The 18067-nt window shown below is 51.7% G+C and overlaps 7 protein-coding genes across 7 annotated transcripts; 4 read left to right on the forward strand and 3 right to left on the reverse strand.

The window, feature by feature from the left end:
- Positions 1-1252: 1252 nt before the first annotated feature.
- MGYG_07089 (sorbitol dehydrogenase) lies at positions 1253-2582 on the forward strand (the record flags this gene model as incomplete). Its single annotated transcript, XM_003171042.1, has 2 exons — positions 1253-1300; positions 1383-2582. The coding sequence occupies 2 exons, from the start codon at positions 1253-1255 to the stop codon at positions 2580-2582; spliced, it is 1248 nt and encodes a 415-aa protein (XP_003171090.1).
- A 234-nt stretch (positions 2583-2816) lies between these two features.
- MGYG_07090 (3-oxoacyl-[acyl-carrier-protein] reductase) lies at positions 2817-3712 on the reverse strand (the record flags this gene model as incomplete). The annotated part of the gene is made up of 3 exons (XM_003171043.1): positions 2817-3088; positions 3150-3589; positions 3654-3712. The coding sequence occupies 3 exons, from the start codon at positions 3710-3712 to the stop codon at positions 2817-2819; spliced, it is 771 nt and encodes a 256-aa protein (XP_003171091.1).
- Positions 3713-4176: 464 nt separating this feature from the next.
- MGYG_07091 (C6 zinc finger domain-containing protein) lies at positions 4177-6832 on the reverse strand (the record flags this gene model as incomplete). Its single annotated transcript, XM_003171044.1, has 5 exons — positions 4177-4800; positions 4869-4902; positions 4971-5271; positions 5345-6633; positions 6708-6832. 5 exons carry the CDS (start codon positions 6830-6832, stop codon positions 4177-4179), a joined length of 2373 nt encoding a protein of 790 aa, XP_003171092.1.
- A 349-nt stretch (positions 6833-7181) lies between these two features.
- On the forward strand, positions 7182-7745 carry MGYG_07092 (hypothetical protein; the record flags this gene model as incomplete). The annotated part of the gene is made up of 2 exons (XM_003171045.1): positions 7182-7411; positions 7487-7745. 2 exons carry the CDS (start codon positions 7182-7184, stop codon positions 7743-7745), a joined length of 489 nt encoding a protein of 162 aa, XP_003171093.1.
- Positions 7746-10443: 2698 nt separating this feature from the next.
- MGYG_07093 (acetoacetyl-CoA reductase) lies at positions 10444-11405 on the forward strand (the record flags this gene model as incomplete). Its single annotated transcript, XM_003171046.1, has 3 exons — positions 10444-10578; positions 10658-10879; positions 10977-11405. The coding sequence occupies 3 exons, from the start codon at positions 10444-10446 to the stop codon at positions 11403-11405; spliced, it is 786 nt and encodes a 261-aa protein (XP_003171094.1).
- Positions 11406-12760: 1355 nt separating this feature from the next.
- MGYG_07094 (FreB protein) lies at positions 12761-14680 on the forward strand (the record flags this gene model as incomplete). Its single annotated transcript, XM_003171047.1, has 1 exon — positions 12761-14680. The coding sequence occupies one exon, from the start codon at positions 12761-12763 to the stop codon at positions 14678-14680; it is 1920 nt and encodes a 639-aa protein (XP_003171095.1).
- Positions 14681-15160: 480 nt separating this feature from the next.
- MGYG_07095 (hypothetical protein) lies at positions 15161-17123 on the reverse strand (the record flags this gene model as incomplete). Its single annotated transcript, XM_003171048.1, has 4 exons — positions 15161-16324; positions 16392-16796; positions 16953-17017; positions 17096-17123. The coding sequence occupies 4 exons, from the start codon at positions 17121-17123 to the stop codon at positions 15161-15163; spliced, it is 1662 nt and encodes a 553-aa protein (XP_003171096.1).
- Between the last annotated feature and the right edge of the window lie 944 nt (positions 17124-18067).

An 18067-nucleotide genomic window follows, 5' to 3' on the forward strand; every position in this document is an offset into this window, starting at 1 on the left:
CCGTTTGGAGGGTGGCACGGCGGAGCAGGCTCCAAGTACCGATAGGGACAGCCAGCCAGACAGGCAGAGAGAAGCGAGACAGACAGATACACGGACACGCAAGACCTTCTCTGTCGTTCCATGCATGGGAGCTGTCGCACCGTCGGCTGGAGGGGGCAGTTGGCCTCAAATGGCTGCACCGCTGGTTGCGCCAACAGAGTTGATATTGCACATATATTACGGCCCCATCGGCAATACTCCGTATGTTATAACTAGTGATCGAAGGAGACAGCACGAGCTACAGCATGCAGCGGTCAGCGGTCAGCGAGTTCGCTAGTTACGGCCTGGATGATCTAGTCAGTTAACCAGCTGGCGGTGCTGCTGGTGGATGTGGCTAGTTATCTAACTATCACAAGACCCGAAGGGATGAAACTGCTGCAGGCTCTCCCCTTGCCAGAACGCGTATACACACACCGTTCGTATACGACGGCTGCCAGGTATAACAAACGAACGCAGGACCTGGCCTGCTCGGGTCTTGATTTTTGCCTCTCGTTGCTTTTTTGCAGATTGGCGCCGATTGTTGCACAGCGTCCCATGCCCGGAGGAAAAAGGCCTGCATCCATTCTAGCACACCGTTACGTATGGAGGGCATGCGAATATACAAGACAGGCAAACGGACCGCGGGACGAGCTCAGACGGGGGCGTTTGACGGCGAAACGAACGCCTCAACTGGGTCTTCCGTCTGGCCGCCCAGGATGGTCCGGACGTACCTAGGTGCCTAGTTACGGCGTTACTGGATACGCTGATCGGATATTCCAGAACTCTGTCGGCAACGGACTATACGCTACGCTACAAGGCCCGTTCTGGACAGCTTTTAACTATGCAGAAAGCTCTCTGGCCTGCTCCGGCTAGCAGGCCCGATATGCAAGCATCCCCTTAGGCGTCATGCACTGGGATAGGATGGACGAAGCCAGTTTTCCGGAGCTTTGTGCTGTTTGCTGGCTGGCTGACTGGCTGGCTGACTAGGGGGGCGATTCCCGGCAGTTCGGCGATTGATATAGAAAGTCGGTATATCGTTATTTATATCTCTCAACTGCAACGGCCGACCAGGGAATATCCTTGCCCTTAATAATCTCTCACAAAGAAGCTGATCCTTGGGAAGTTGGCCATTTATATTACCGTCACCCGTCCAGGCAGCCCAACTACTTACATACTTGCATACATACGTACATACATACGTCCTGTCCGGCTGGGCCCAGAGGAGAGAGCAAGCATGGCGTGCAGGGCTTTAGTGCTTCACGGGGCACAGGATCTTCGGCTGGTCCGTAACCTATACCTACCAGCTCATCTAAAACCCCGTCCGCCAAGTAGTTGTCTTCTCTGACATGCCTCACTGATCAAAGGAAACGCGGCCAATAGCTCCCCCGGCAACAGACGAAGTCCAGGTCGCCGTTCGAGCCACCGGTCTCTGCGGCTCAGACCTGCATTACTATCACCACGGCAGGAATGGGAACTTTGTCCTGCGCCAGCCCTTGGTTCTCGGCCATGAATCCGTCGGTGAAGTGGTTGCCGTTGGATCATCCTCAGACAGCTTCAAGGTAGGGGACCGAGTGGCCCTCGAAGTCGGCCTGCCGTGTCGAAAGTGTCTTCTCTGCCGTCAGGGCAGATACAACATCTGCCGTTCCTTGAGATTCCGCAGCTCAGCTGCTGTTTTCCCCCATCTCGACGGGACGCTGATGGACGTCACCAACCACCCAGCCGCTATGTGCCATCGTCTGCCCGACTCCATCTCAGACGTGCAGGGAGCTCTGCTCGAACCTCTTGCTGTCTGTCTGCATGCGATTAATCGCTCTAACCCGCCAACCGCAGAAGACGTAGCACTTGCTAAGTCCGTCGCGGCTGCGAATGGTGGCGCCGCCCCAGACAGCGAAACTGCAGCGCTGATATTCGGCGCCGGTGCTATTGGCTTGCTGCTCGCATCAGCTCTGGCTATCACGCAGCACTTTACGACTATCGTTGTGACGGATATCAACCAGGCAAGATTGGACATTGCCTCCTCGCTCCCTTTTGGTTGCATCAGGACACATTTGCTTGGTCCCCCTGGCCGAACGGCTACGTCTGCATTCACTCCCGCAACTGCACAGGAGGAAGAAGAAGAAGAAGATATAGCTGCAAAGGACGTGGCGGGTGGCTTACTGCGGAAATTCGGCTACGGCCATGGCTTCTCCCGCGTGTTTGAGTGTACGGGAGCACCGGCCTGTGTACGAGCCGGCATCTACGCTTCCTCGGCTGGTGGCGCGGTGGTACAGATTGGTATGGGCGGTCCTCGGCTTCCATCCATCCCAATGTCCGCCTCGGCGCTGAGAGAAGTCGATCTGATCGGTGTCTTTCGGTATGATGGACGCTGCTATCCAGCCGCTATTGACCTGGCTTCCTCCTCCGTTTTCGGCCAGGTAGCGGAGAAGATCGCCACGCATACGGTTGAGTTGGGAGAGGATGACGGACAGAAGTCGTTTAGGCTTGCTGCTTCTGACAAAGATGATGGTGGTAAGACAGTGGTCAAGGTTATTGTTGTTAGTGGGATGGAGGGAATAGTTCCTTGAGTTAAAATGATACACGACCAAGGCAATAAATAGCTCCCCCGTATATCTAGCATTTATAACAAGGACTCTAAAATCACAATAGAAATACAGAACTAGTGACTATTATACTAGTCGAGAAATGGGCAGAGATGGTGCGGGAACAAGCAAGGGCAATAAACAGGGGGAAACAAAAGAAAAAAACCAAACACGCAGACAGAATGAACAAAAAAGTGGAGGGCGAGAAGATAAGAAGGCCTACTTGAGTCCCCCAGCCAGAAGAATGCTCTGTCCAGTCAAGTAACCAGTAGTCACACACATTTCGACAACGTTGGCGACCTCATCCGGCGTACCGAGTCGGCCTAGTGGAATGGTCCCGGCGACCTCTGGGATTGCACTAGCATCAGGTATCATCCCAGTCCCTCCAATCATGGCCGGAGCAACGTCATTCACGCTGATATTGCACTGTGCCAAACGAGTTGCCAGGTTCTTCATCATGCCCGTCATGCCTCCCTTAGAAGCAGCGTAATCTACCATAGATAAACATTGTTAGCAATAGCTGATACAAAACGACCGAGAAGATCCACATACGGCATCCATTGACTCCTCCTCCATGGGCTGAAATGGAAGATATGAAAACGATCCGACCCCATCGCTGCGCCTTCATATGTTCAACCACGCCCTTGACAAGGATGAAAGAAGCTCGTAAGTTCACGTTGATAGTATGATCAAATTCCTCCAACGAGATGTCCCATATCTGAGGTATCTTTACCCCATATCCGGCATTGGATACAAGGATGTCGGGCAAGCGGCCACCGTGCTCGGCTGAAATTTCAACGAATAGCCGGTTGATCTGCTCTGCTTGCCCAACGTCAACTTGGTGGATAGATATGTGGAGATTGAATGGCGACGGTGGTTGTGGTTGTTTGATGCCCTTGACAACAGCATTCAAGCCATCCGAATTTTTGGAATAAGTTAATGCCAGATGAACATTCCGGCTAGCGAGCCTGCGGGCACAGGCTGCACCAATGCTGAGTGTACGGCATTAACACCTTACCAAAACATAGTCGATGTGGACAAGAAACCCCGACTTACCCGCTTGAGGCGCCGGTGACCAGAGCAAGGCGTCCTTCGATGTCGTTCAATGCAGCCATCTTGTTTGCCTCTTTCCGCCGAAGTTTGTGGGGGCAATGCATATCCAACAACAAACAAGACAGGATGGCTCCATTGATCGGTGGTGATTTATATTTCGGCGCGCGGGATAACAGGGGTGATCGGTTAAATCTCCGGCTAATACTCCCATCTCCCAGGCCGCCACCCCACATGAGGAGAAACAGCAAGGGTAGGGGGGAGTGAAGGGCATAGTAAGGGAGGGGGGAAATGAACTCCAACTCATTTTCAGGGTTTGGGTAAACGGAGGGTGGATCGTGCCGGAAGGGAAACAGAATATTCAAAGCGTATAAAACAATTGGATAGCATATCATTCACGGAGAGGGGAGGCTGTACGACGAGGGATGGTAAGTAGTAAGGGGTGGGAGTTTGGTTCTTCGGCAACGGATCGGATTCGAGGAGGAGGATGGTGAGTGCAGTTGGTCTTGCATGTCAGAACGAAGGGTAACTAGAAAAGAAGCGAATCACTCATCTCTGCACCACCGAGTGTCCAAGCCTGAAATGCATGATCATTACTCTCATCTTGAAGCCACAAGCTTAGGTGATGAAATGGGGCTAGCCCTAGTAGGTTATTAGATGACTGCATTTCGCCCGATACAAAATCGTTAACAGCTTCCAGATCGAGCCAGGAAAAGTCGTTCGCTGGATTGAACGTATTGTTCGGCCCCAGGAGACAGGCCACCGGGCCTTCATGATGCATGGCGTTAGATGGTTGGGATACGTGCACGCCATTCATGCTGATATCATTGTTGCCATTGTTGATGTTGTCGGCGTTGACGAAGATGGTATCGCTGTTATTATTATTATCATTACTGTTGCTGTTGCTGTTGCTGTTGTTGTTGTTGTTGTTGTTGTTGTTGTTGTTGTTGTTGCTGACGCCATTAGTGGTCGCAGGAACGGAAGAGTTGGAGCGCGGTTTCTTTGGCTTCCAGAGCAGCTCCAGGAGATGGGAATAGCGGTAGCCAACGTCGTCTTTATTGGCGCTGGCTTTGCGTAGCGTATCTATCGTGTCGTCTATCATTTTCGTGATCTTTAACTCGTCCGCCTCATTGAGAACACCAAATGAGCGTGCCTGGCGGATGGGATGTTAGTTTTATATTCGAAGATGTAGCAAGCAGCCCAACAGGAAAGGCGTCTAACCTTGTACAAAAAGACGGAAGCGTAGATGCCGAACCTACATTGACAAGGATTATCAGTTTATCTTCTCATTGCTGCATTCAATACTCAACAGGAGGAACTTACAGAATGAATCTCAGGGGCATGAAATGTAGATGTGTCTCTGGGTCGATGTAATTGTTTAATATAGTTAGATATGACCTGGCTGCATCCACGGATTCATAGATAAACCGGGAATCTTGCATGGACGCAACGTTGCTGAATGCAGCCCGTAAACGGTCACGTTGGCTGAGAGTGTCCTCGCCCTTTGGCCGCTGCAGTGCCTGATGTAGTGCCTGGGATATGGCGGCTTGGAAGGCAAAAGCGTTGACGTACAACTTCAGATATTGGTAGGACATCTGAAGCATCACATTGAGGTGCGAGGCGCCTGGGTATGAGTTAGTATCTCGTAAGCATGAATGATGGAGGGAGGAGATACTTAGAAGAAGAAAAAGGCTTACATGGCAATTTCCCCCATAGACGGTACCATCTTGATATAGCAACTCGGAAATCGTCAATGTACTTCACGTAGTCTCCCATGAGCATCATATTGATGCTTGTCCGCATGCCCGAATACAAGACATCGTGGACATTGCCGTATAGCTGTGTGAGATCAAGGATGGCTTGGAATATCTTTGAATAGTCCTCGTCGTCTTTTGATTGAGGCTGCAGGGACGGGAAATCATGGCTGACCAGACCTGTCATAGGCCCGGGCCCTCGAGACCAGAACGCCCGCCCGACACGCACCGATATTTGCCTGTCAGATACATAGCAGCTCGCCCAGACCAGCCGTCTGCGGTTGTCAGATTCGGGGTCTCCCGTGGCATCGTTGTTGCGAAAGGAGGTCTTATCTAGGCCCAGGAAGTAGCCCGACCTCAGGGCGATGCCGACATGCATCCAGGCCGCACGATCCTCCTCTCCACGCCCAACGGGAGCGATGGACGCGCGGAGGCCCTGCGGCTCCCACTCTGCCAGTATTAGGAGGGCCTCGACGGCCTCGACGTCGCAGTCATTACCGGCAGCTATGCCCGTTATCAGCTCGAGCATGTACTTTGAGCAGACCTCGTGGATATGGGGCATTTGGACGAGGTCCTTGGAGGCCACAGTAAGCACTGCGGTGAGCAGGTGCTTCTCCTCCGTGAACTGGTCCAGGTTGTCCGGCTTGAAGTACTTGCGCGGCACCAGGGGAAGATAGCAGTGGAAGTTCTCTGCATAGCGGGTGACAAGCTTCATGACCAGCTCCTGGCTCAGTGACCCGTTCTCGACCAGACGGTAGGTCAGTATCCCCCTTTTTGCGTCGTCTCCGTCGGCATTTGCCTGTCCGCCGCTGCCGCCCGCTGGCCGGGGAGCATCAGTGCTCCGTTTAGCCACGTTGGTGAGCCGCTGCCAGGCATCAGACGGATTCGGCAGCGTGCCAGACCCGATTGCGCTCTCGCTCGTCGAGTCCTCCCCGTCGTCGTCGTCTATCGAGGTGTCCCGGTGCTCTTCTGACGGGCCGTAGCGGTCATGCTCATTGTAGGGACTGATGTAGCTGTTGTGGCTGTAGGTCTCTATGCTCTGCGGGCTGATGGACGCCTCTGGCGGCCGTGGCCGCGGCGGCACCGCAGTCGAGGCTCCCAATGCGCCCCCTGAGGCCTTGATGGTATTCCTGATCCTCTTCCCGCCGCGGTTCGACGTCCCCAGCTCGCACTTGAGGTTCTCATTGTGGCACCGTTTGCAGGGCGGCTGTCCCGGCCGGCCGTTGCTATCCCTATCGCAGCATCAGCAAGAGACATCCAGACATCCAGGCTGCAGGGCAGCGAGGCAGAGAGAGGGAACACTTACAGGTCGCACTTCGACTTGCGGCGGCGGCAGTTGTAGCATGCCCGCGATACGCGCTTCATCTGGCCGCTGGACGTTCGCTTTGGCTTTGGGCTGCTTGTGCCGTTTTTGTACTCGGGCTCGTCCATCTCGACTCAATTTCAACGTCACGTCAAGACTTCGACTTCACGACTCCGACTCCGACTCCGACTCCAACTTCGACTTTGATTTCAACTGATGCTTCTCGGATGCTCCTTAAATGCTCGTTGGATGCTCGTTCAATGGTCTCTCTCTCTCTCTCTGTGCTGGTTTGAGACCCCCCGGTACGGCCCAGCGGACGGAGGCGCCGTCTCAGATCTTTATCCTCAGAAAAGCGCGGTTTGTCACCAACAAGCCACGCCCATCACTCTCTGCTGCTTACTCTGCTTCTAGGGCCGCTCGAGGATGCTATATCTCCTGCTGTGATCCGACTTGGCATGGCTAGGGTAGGGAGTGGACATGACGGGGCAGGGCGAGGAGGACGCGGCTGGATGGAGTAGAGGGAAAGAGGAGGAGAGGAAGAGAGGAAGAGGAAGAAGAAGAAGAAGAAGAGAAAAACGGCGGATAAGAAGCAGAAGAAGAGACGAAAGCGACGGATGGGCGACCAGGTCAGCCTGCAGCAGCATGGATAAGCCGAAATATTGGGCTTGTTTTGATGCCCGCTTCCCCACGCCGGCGCATGTCAGGATGTGAGTGTGTCGAAGATTGGTATCTCACTCACTCCCGTACTGCATGTGTATACATACACTTACGCATGTAACTAGCTCAGCATGGCTTGACCAGTGGACGGCCGGGGGGTTGTCTGCGAATGCGACAGGTCAACTTATCCCTCCATCGTGCGGGCCGTTTGCTGTTGGGGACCGCCTGGCTGGTGACGGCTGTGCCCCATGCTGGCCTCGTCTGCTGGGACGGGCCATATCTCTACCGCTCTATGGGGACGCTCTATATCTGCGCCGCCGTCCTGCTATGAGCTTGCACCTCCATCTCCAGCTACATCCACATTTACGGCAGATAACTATCTAGACACTCGGACATCGAACACGGACAAGCCCAACTATAATATCGTGGGAAGTATAAGGGAAGATGCTTGCTTTTTCACGCTTGGCTGCCGTTTATTTGGCAATAGTCTTTGGCGGGCTTCTGATCGCTCTCCTTTTCCCGTTGCTTTTTTGGCCGTCTTTGATTGAGCGCGCTCTGCGTCTCCATGCGGTTTCCTCAGCGCAACCAGGAGATTTTGAAAGATGGGACGATACGAATGCCCGATACGAGGATGGTAGCCTGGTGGATGAAGGGTCCATTGGACGCAAGATGCGGTTATCCGCCAGTCATTTCGTCAGGATGCGCCCCCTTGGTCTCGTCAGGCTCCTCCCGTCTCCTCTTAGTTATATTCATACCTTCGTTATATGTATAGGATGTTTGCTCTGCAGACGCAGTTGGTTGCTCTGAAGACACTTTTTATATATATTTATATAATAATATCCACAGACCAGCCGGGGGTCGAACTCTCCGCAGCCGATTCCACATCGACACCTCTCCAACACACTAGATGTAAACGGAGCAGAGCTAGCCGATGGCAAAGGCAAACGGACACATCGACTGCTGACAGGTCCAGCCTGAACCACAATTCCTCAACACGCCAACGAGTCCTTCAGTTCGCATTTCAAACAACCTCGCAGATCGGCATGCGAGGGGGCCATGTCTATCATCTGCTATCCATCGACGTGCGTGCTCCCGTTTTATGAGATAGAACAATATGATATCTCGACAATTCAAGACTCGTCTCGTCGTGTGTTTACCGAATAATATCAACAAAGTCTGCCATCAATAGCGCCGGGACGATCGCCCGACTTTTAACAATGCTTTCGTTTTTCGCCAACAGCTAAGCATACTAATTGCATCCCGGTCTATTGGGCGGACCAGACCGGGGGGATGTTTGTGTGCCTTCCGTTTGCTCTATGGCCAAGGTGCGCGTTTGAACTTATGTGCACTCCCGTACCGCTGTCTCTGGCCTTTTTGGGTCTGGGGAGGGGATTGCATACTTTATCTTTCATGCACGCACGGCTGCGGTCGCGATATCGACTTACTTCATGTGGAACAGTGGCCTGGTTGCTGGTACCATACACCTATAGATTTACATGGTCTATATGTACTCCGTATACCAGGGCTCGACCCTCATGGATGGATGTACTACCGATGACTATTTGTTGTTATACGCCCTCTTCCAACCACACATTTCCCTTCTCAAACGGCGACCCCGAATCACAGCTCGCCTAGAACCTCCACATATGTGGTAGTGAAAGTACGCACTGGCTCCCGGGTTGTCTGCGTCTAGTGACTGTCACGCAGGCCATCATTGTTACATGGCTAGGATTCACCTGTAATTGCCGTCAGATGCCCGCGATATAGCCTGCAGGGTGTCCAATAAGTCACCAAACCAAATCTCGCCGCCTAAAGAGAAAAGGAGCAGAGATCTAGGGAAGAAAGGCTCGACTCACTAATGGCCGATCGTGCGACTCAATTTTCATTCTTTATCTACAGAAAAAAAGGGCTCCCATGTTGTCTAAACATCAACCCTTGAACAGTCAACTGCCGGGGCTAGTAAAACATGTGCCTTGCATACCACTGGCTGTATGAGAATACGATCAGAGAACTGTTCCATTTCTTTGACACTTTTGTTCATTCATCCTTTTGCTGCTGTGAAAGCTGATCATCGACTGATCACACCTACTATTCGATGAACATCTCGCATGCAATATGCAAGGCAGGTGTCGTCCTTCCTCTTTTCCTCTGCAGAAACACATCCATACTTACCTTGGCCGTATTTCTGCCGTTTCTTTCTTGTACCGTTATGGATGGTCGGTCTTGGTATGACAGATCAGCGGGCTTTGTCCTTAATGAAGGAGGAGGAGGAGGTGTGAAAGCTGAAGAATATAAGGACTGGTCGGTTGCTTGCAGGTTTTGAATACGGAGTATTCCAAACAGGTATCCATCCGTCCATTAGCCCTTTCTTCAAGCCTTCGAGCGGGAGCTGGTAGTAATATGGATTGATGCAGGATGTCAGAAGGTCATGCAGGTTTCCGTCTGCACATATGGTCAATACTATGGGTGGCTCCTTGACAGCCTTGACAGTCCATTCCGGGCGCTGTTGCTGGCTTTCTTCAGCTTCCGTCGACCACTTCCTCATCTTGTTGTACTCTGCTTGTGTATATATACATACATATATATACACAATTGGAGGCAGATCCCAAGCGACGTACCACCAGTCAACGCATCAGTGAAACCAGCAGATACCCCACCGAGATTCATACATCTGTACTAGTCGAGATGAAGTTGCCCAGCAGGGCTGTTAATCTTGATTGAATACCTGGTGTACTGATGCTTGAGTGGTCCCGGGTGTCTCCTAGGCGATACCGAGTGGCTTCACCATATCCCAACAGCACTCCATTCCCTCGCTTTCACTTCACCATGATCTCGTCTCCTTTTGCTCCTCTCTTCTTTAATCGTCCTCACCTCGATATTGATGATGACTAAGGATGATACAAGGTTATTCCCGCGCCCAAAGAGGAAGTTCGGTAAAGTCCCGGATATCAAAAAGCCGAAGCACGCAAAATCAGTCGCAGCAAACAACAAACAACGAATTGAACAAACGAGCTGGAGATAGGTATAAATAATAGTTATCAGGCAGGGCTAGGGAGAAAGTAGCCAGCGGATAGTGTAGACGATGGCAACAGCGAATGTACTCTCGCTCTTCTCGTTGCAGGGCAAGGCTGCCTTGGTGACTGGGGGATCCAGGGGCATCGGGCGAGCGATGGCCGTCGGCCTCGCAGAAGCTGGCGCAGACATTATACTGGTTCAAGTGTGTCACTCCCAGTGTATGCTTCTTTAGTCTATGGTGGAGATGGTGCCCGATGTGACGATGCTAACTAGTCTCGCAGCGAGACGCCAGTAACACGCAGACACGAGACGAGATATTGCAAAGGACAGCGGGCAAGTCAAAAGTGACCATCCATGCGGCTGACTTGTCCGACCGGGCTGCGGTGGCAGCGATAGTCACCAGCGTAACCGGAGATGGCACAGCGGTAGATATCCTGTTGAACTGTGCCGGCATTCAGCGGCGACACCCAAGCGAGGCGTTCCCGGACCAAGACTGGGATGAGGTGAGTTCCCATAGTTAAAATAACTACATATAAAATGAGAAAACGAGACAAGATATAAACACTATGACTGACAACGGCGAGGGTGGGAAACCAAAAGGTCCTGGAAGTGAATCTGTCGGCGGTATTCACGCTCTGCCGCGAGTTTGGGGCCTACCTGCTCTCGCGCGGTGCCTCCGGATCGATCATCAATATGGGCTCTCTGCTCTCGTACCAAGGGGGCATCACCGTCCCCGCCTACGCAGCATCCAAAGGGGGCATCGCCCAACTCACCAAGGCGCTCTCGAACGAGTGGGCGGCCAAGGGCATCCGGGTCAACGCCATCGCACCAGGCTACGTCGACACGGACATGAACACGGCACTCATCCAGGATCCGGTGCGGAGCGAGTCGATTTCGGCTAGGATTCCGGCCGGACGGTGGGGGAAGCCGGAAGATTTCAAGGGCATCGCCGTGTTTCTGGCCAGCGATGCCAGCGCTTATGTCTCAGGAGAAATGGTCAACGTCGACGGCGGTTGGATGGGCAGATAGGAATCTGAATCAACTTATGGCCCTGGGACTCCCTGTTGAGAAGGAATACATACATATATAAGAGAGACTCCGGGGGTGAGCAGGGCAGGCTTCGTCGCTGTCAAGTAGTTACGACTGCCAATGATCAACCTTACCCCACTCCATATAAGTATATATCGACTCTTTTTGTGTATCGTTATATAAATAAAGTCTGGTCGACAACTACTAGTCGGCCCCTTGACCAGCGCTTCGATGTTTCATGCACCCTTGCCTTGGGTCTCTCTCGTCCAACCAGGCCATGTCCATCTTCAGGGGCTGAATCCCATCGCCACGCCTATGCCCGACATCTCCAGATGCACGGAGTAGACTTTTCTTCTCCTTCAGCGTAAACATTTTCTGCTTTCCTTCAAGATCCCTCTCAGCCAGTCACGTCATGATATTGCCTCTCCCCTGCATCCTGTTGCCGTTTCAGCCACGGTTCCTGCGAATCGCCTGCAGGAGAAGCCAGAGAACCGCCTCCCAGCGCCGCCCGCTGTGGGTTTCGCTCAGCGCCCAAGTGGATACAGCGCATCTTGGAGCGCTGCTGTCTCTTCCAACCATCTGGCTAAACGCTCTGTTGTCTCTGGCGGACTGACCTGCGCTAAGATACCTTTTGAACGGCTCGAGCTGGTTGGATATCTGCCCTTCGATGGAGCGGGTTTGCCTTTATACAATATGGATATCTCCCCCCCTTTTTTCTTCTTCCTGTGCGACATATGGGCTTGGGAGTTGTATCTTCTCTTTCTTAAACATCTGAGCTGGTCTCTGGAAAGACAGTCAATCTCTTGCCACGCTCCTTTTGGCCTGTCTGATTGCACACAAACAGTCTCTCTCTCTCCTGTTGTGTGCGGGTTGTCAATAGGATCTGCCTCTATTGTCGACTGTACATTCATTCAATAGCTACTTCTGCTGGCCAGGACAGGACAGGACAGGACAGGCTCAAAAAGAAAAAGCTGCTGAGCAGTTGTAAGTACCCCCTTTCTACTCTTCTAAAGTAGCTTGCTGATATCATGGCCAGAAAACACTCCCTTTGCACCCTTCTGGACGGCTATTCCAGACACTCCTTTAACCAACTTGGACACTCTTTTATTTACTGTTCACGGATTGTTCACTGTCACTTGGAGCCGCTGGTGAAAGCAAGTAGAAAAAGAAGTTGATATCGCTCTTTTCTTGCCCTGCTTGCTCTACTTCTACTTCTACATCTACTACTACTTGTTACTTCTCCGGCACCGAATATCTCTCCTGCAAACGTCCAACTCTCCTTGTGCCTACGCTGGATTTGATTTGATACTCCAGCTCCATCTGTCCATCTTGGTCCCACGGCAAGACCGCAAATCATGGAGTTAGTTCTCTTTGCCCGGGAGCTGGCTGCTCCTCACTCGCAGAACACGACCTATGTATCACCATATACTCGAGGGCTTCTCGGCGTCCGAGTCAATCTCGACCATCTCGTCACCATCCTTGTTGCTGGCTCCATCGGGGTGGCCTGTGTGGTCATCCTCATTGTCCGTTTCACGCAGATGTCCCATGCATATCTCCGTCAGGTCACATCAGCCACCGGCAACAACAACCAGCAGCGCTTCTGGGGCGCCGAGCAGTCGACCTTATGGTCAGATATCAAGAAGCATGTCCTCTATGCACCCCTGGGAAGCAAACGACATAACCGCGAGTTCAAGCTGTCCGAGGCTGTCAATGTAGGCACTCTGCCCTCCAGATTCCACACAGTGCTGCTGGTATGCTACCTCCTCAGCCAGGTGGCGTACTGCTCGGTCCTGGATTATAGCGCCAACAACAAAGCCGCGCTGGTCGCTGAACTTCGAGGCCGTTCTGGAAACCTGGCCCTCCTTAACATGATCCCCCTGTTTATTCTTGCTGGTAGGAACAACCCGCTTATTCCGTTGATGCGTGTCTCCTTTGATACCTACAATCTTATCCATCGGTGGCTTGGCCGCATTGTCATTATCGAATCCATTGTTCATACTATTGCATGGATGGTCAACGCCGTGGCTGCAGAAGGGTATGCAAAGATGTGGCATGGTGTCTGGCATGAGCCCTTCTACACCTGGGGCTTCGTTGCAACCGCAGCCATGGTCTTCATTCTCATACAATCTCCCTCGCCCGTGAGACACGCCTTCTATGAAACATTCCTTCACCTGCACCAAATTGGAGCCATGGTCATCGTCTTGGGCATCTATTTCCATCTGGATATCGACGGCCTCCCGCAACTTCCTTGGTTCAAGGGCATCATAAGTCTCTGGGCTATCGAGCGTGGTGCTCGATTCTTCCGAATCCTCCGCCTCAATGTGTCTCGCCGCAACGGACTCACGCGTGTAGTAGTCAAGGCACTGCCTGGTGAAGCCAGCAGGGTAACCTTCTACCTCCCACGACACACGAAGATCAACCCCGGTAGCCATGTCTACGCATATCTCCCACGTATCTCCTTCTGGATGTCTCACCCTTTTTCCGTTGCATGGGCTGAACAAGGCTCTAGCTCGCTCCCCAAGTCGCCCAAAACCGACAAGTTCAGCGATTCATCTAAGTCCTCCCTTGCTCGGAAGGCATCCACCATGACCACCTCGTCTAAATCTTCCTCACCAGACCTCGAGAAGGGTCATGCCAGAAACACTGCGCTTGCCACAGACGATTCCCTGCCAACTTGCGTCTCACTCATCATGGCCGCGCGTACCGGCATGACCCGCAAACTGTACAATGCCGCACTGGCCTCGCCAAATCTCACGCTCGAAACGACGGGCTTTATTGAGGGGCCCTATTCCTCCCACCCTTCTTCATTTGGCAGCTATGGCACTGTTGTACTTTTCTCTGGTGGCGCGGGTATAACCCATCATCTGATGCATGTCCGTGACCTTCTCGCCGCTGCCGACGCCGGCACAGTAGCCACCCGCCGCGTATACCTTATTTGGTCTGTTCGTACGACCGAGCATCTTGCCTGGGTCCGTGGTTTTATGGATTCCATCCTACACATGCCCAACCGCCGGGATATCTTGGTTACCAAGCTCTTTGTTAGCAAGCCCCGAAGCCAGCGTGAAATCCAAAGCCCAAGCACGACCCTTCAAATGTTTCCTGGCCGATGTCGACCCGATGTAGTACTTGAAGAAGTCTTATCCGACCCAGTTGGCGCTACAGGTGTCAGTGTTTGCGGCCCTGGTGCTTTTGCAGATGAGGTACGTTCCAGTGTGAGGAAACGGATTGGTGCGGGACAGGTTATCGACTTTGTCGAAGAAGCTTTTACCTGGTGATTTCTAGCTCGTTATCAATAACCTAAAAAAAAGGCCCGAGCCATTTACTCTTTTGCTTAGGTGTTCGCGGGTGGGTGTTTTTGCTTCTTGTATTTAGTTAGCCCCTTTTCTATGATGATATCCCTTACCAGATTCAAGGGTTTATATGGTTGGATAGGCCCTCCAGATGACGTGACATGACTTCAATTCAAGATAAAATATCAAGCTCCAATGTATTTATTCAAAGGTTCCCACAATGAGCCTCAAGTGCTACAAAAACGCTCCAAAAAATCAATTTATAGACGTATCAAAGAGCTATGTTGCTCATTTAATAATACCTTGGGAACGGGTCAATGTCAAACAAACCAACGCTATATGGTAGTGTATATTAAATTAAGACAAAAAGGAAACTTAAGGGGGAATAGGGGATTGGGAAGTATAAAACACATAACAGGTCGACAAGGCGGATTTAATAGAGTGTGGTAACATAAGTTCATCGTCTCATATATGAGCCGATGGAGGATTAGACTGCTTCTTTTCAGGACTCGGTTCGGGCGCTATAGCTAAGGCCTCTGAAGGCCCCGGTTTGGTGTTGTCGAATAAGCTGAAGTCCGACCCAGAATAGTACCTTCCTCTTTTCGTGGATTGAGTAGGTTCATCCGGACGATTGGTATGGATCGTAGCACTCGTCCCGTCTGGTTCAGTGATTCGACTGACCCTGTTAGATTCGAGGCCCGAATTGGCGTCCGTTGCGAATTTATCGGCAAACGGGTTCTCCACCTGGAATTCATTTGGGTTATACTCCCACGAAATAGGCGGTGCAGCAACTGCGGGAGCAATGTGATTGTCATTCCTTGTTTCCAGGTGCTCATTATCTAGTTCTAAAGCTCCACTGTCATGGGATCCATGCACCTCTCGGCTCTCTATCAGAGGCTGGTTATTTAGATGGGTTCCTGGCGGTGACACTGGAGGAGAAATAGGTGCTCTTTCTACGTCTGTTGAATGGACAGGTGGTGTGTATAGCGTGGGTTGCTTTGCCTCATTTCGAACGGGGGCTTGTTCGGAGGATTGTTTGGAGAGCTTCTTAGGCATTCGCGGCATGGATAGTCTGGGTATATATCGTTGTTTTTTTGACTGACCACGTTCAAGGGCTGCATCTCCCGTAGGCAATGCACCGGTTGCCTGTGGGTGGGGCTGTCCATTTCTGTAGTCTTGATTCCCATGGCCATTGCGTTGGTTGTGATCGGGGATACGGTCGATCAGGTACTGAGCTTGCTCATCCTGTTCGTCTGGAGACCTGAAGCCAGCTTTCCTTGCGTCTAGGGTTACGCGATTATATCTAGACAGTGCAACAGAGATCTTATCATTTGTCTCGATTAGGGTGAGCATTGTGTCTTCATCAGGGGCTGGGTTTGAAGAATTGATATAACCCTGCACAGATCTAGACGCTGACTGGCAACGGGTCGCGAATTCTTTAATCATCTCGTTGTGGTAAAATTCAGATATAGGTGTAGACATTAGCATCTGCTGAAGTAGTTTTGCAGATTCATTAGCCTCATTAACCCGTGCAGCAAGCTCGCCCGGAGGAGGAAGGCCTCGGAGCTTGTGTTGACGAGAGAAGTAGTCTTGTCTCTGGCCAGCATGCAGGCCGGGGCCATGGGGAGACTGGTGAAAATTAGTATATTCCTTATCTTTTGTATAATGGACAAGAAATGGGCGTTGCCAAACATACCTGGACCGGCGGGCTTCCAAACGGTGGATACCCATAAGTTCTCTCAAACTTCTCTTTCTCCTTGGTCCACATTTGTATTAGTCCCGAGAGATTTCTGTCGTTCGCTTTTGTTGTCGACAGCGTCTCTAGTGTCTCGCGCAAAATCTGCGCAACATTCATGTCTCGTCCATCTCGAAGCAAAAGCTTGACAGATGATGTGAACCGCGCGTCAAGATTACAAGTGAAAGATGTACCCGGGTTATCAGCCAGTATTCGTATTAACATAATCGCATTGTACTGCCGTCGGGGATGCGAGGTCGCTGGTTTCGAGAGATATTTATGAATCTGGTTTGCGGCGACTTTCGCGGCCGCAGGGCTCGATTCGGCAGCTTCGACGATCGTGGGAAGTGGTAGGAAGTCATTGTCCTTGAGAATAAGTCAGAATAAATGTGATTACGGTCATATGTCCGGGTAGCGCGTACGTTATTTGCATCGGAGTTTTCGCAAAACAGAGTCTGTAGATAGGTAAATCAGTCAGTATCTGTCTGTCTCTGAGGTAGAAGATAAGGGGTTCAAGCTTACCACCGCCTTGAGGACTGCAACTTCAGGGGGATCATTAGGCTGAGCGGCACCGAGACCTCCAAGAGCTAGTCATTTCATCAACGCAGTCAGATTGGGAAAGAATCCGCCGTGTGAGGTAGGAAACATACAACTGTTCCGCTTACTGGTAATGGTACCAATAAATCGTTTCATGGTTAATCGCTGCTCAGCTATTGTCAGCGGCTTTCTCTAGCAACTGACCGACCGCGTGTGAACAAAGCCGAGTGAAAAGGAGGCGAGAAGGAGGTTGCGAAAGGTGAGGAACGGAGGAAGTGAGTCGGAAGACGGAGCCCAGCGTCAAAGGGGGGCGAAGTACCCTAGCGCAGCAGGGTCTCACAGCAAAGGCGCAAGGATGGTCTGCTTTATTAACATAATGTGCCTATCAACGGCCGGCGTTGGTGTCGCTGGTCGTTGTCAATATTGACTACTAAGGCTCAGGAACGGGGATCAACCCAACGGTTCTGCTCGTGGCGTAAGAATCTTGAGGCTCTTCTGCAGAAACACTTTAAATGATACGGAAAAGAGAATCCCGTATGAAGGAGGCTACAAGCACGTTTTATAACGCGCTGATAGACATGGATCTGGCTCCATCAAGAAGGCTGCGACTCCCGGATGGCGTTTCTTGTTCCTATCCGAAGTTATATTCGCCAGAGCTAACGTTGGCAAAGAATAACTAGCTAACTAGCTAAAACGCAAGCAGCCGATCCGCAACCCACGTCTTCATTTCTTTGATAGTCATTAATATTCCGTCGAAATTTCAGAATTGGTGCGTGCGATTCCTCAAGCGGTGAACCTGGTGACGTAGCCCAATTTCTTAGCTCGAGTGACTGACGCGGCAGAGCTAATGGCAGCATCAAAGATATCAGGAAAGTGTCCATACCAGTACCGGTACAGTACACCCACTTCTTATCGGCGCGGTTGCTCAAAGTCCTCGACAAGCTTGCCTGGGCGCTCAGCCACAAAGATGACAACGCTTACTCCGTAGAGCAACCATAACCTCTACAGGTACTCCGTAGTTAACAGGCCAACAAAATCTCGATGTGGATGAGGTCTCGCGTGGTGGCTTGACAGTTGTCGATCCTGCTAGTGATTCGTAG

This window comes from Nannizzia gypsea, genomic scaffold (assembly GCF_000150975.2).
Source record: "Nannizzia gypsea CBS 118893 supercont1.6 genomic scaffold, whole genome shotgun sequence".
NCBI classification, from domain to species: Eukaryota; Fungi; Ascomycota; class Eurotiomycetes; order Onygenales; family Arthrodermataceae; genus Nannizzia; species Nannizzia gypsea.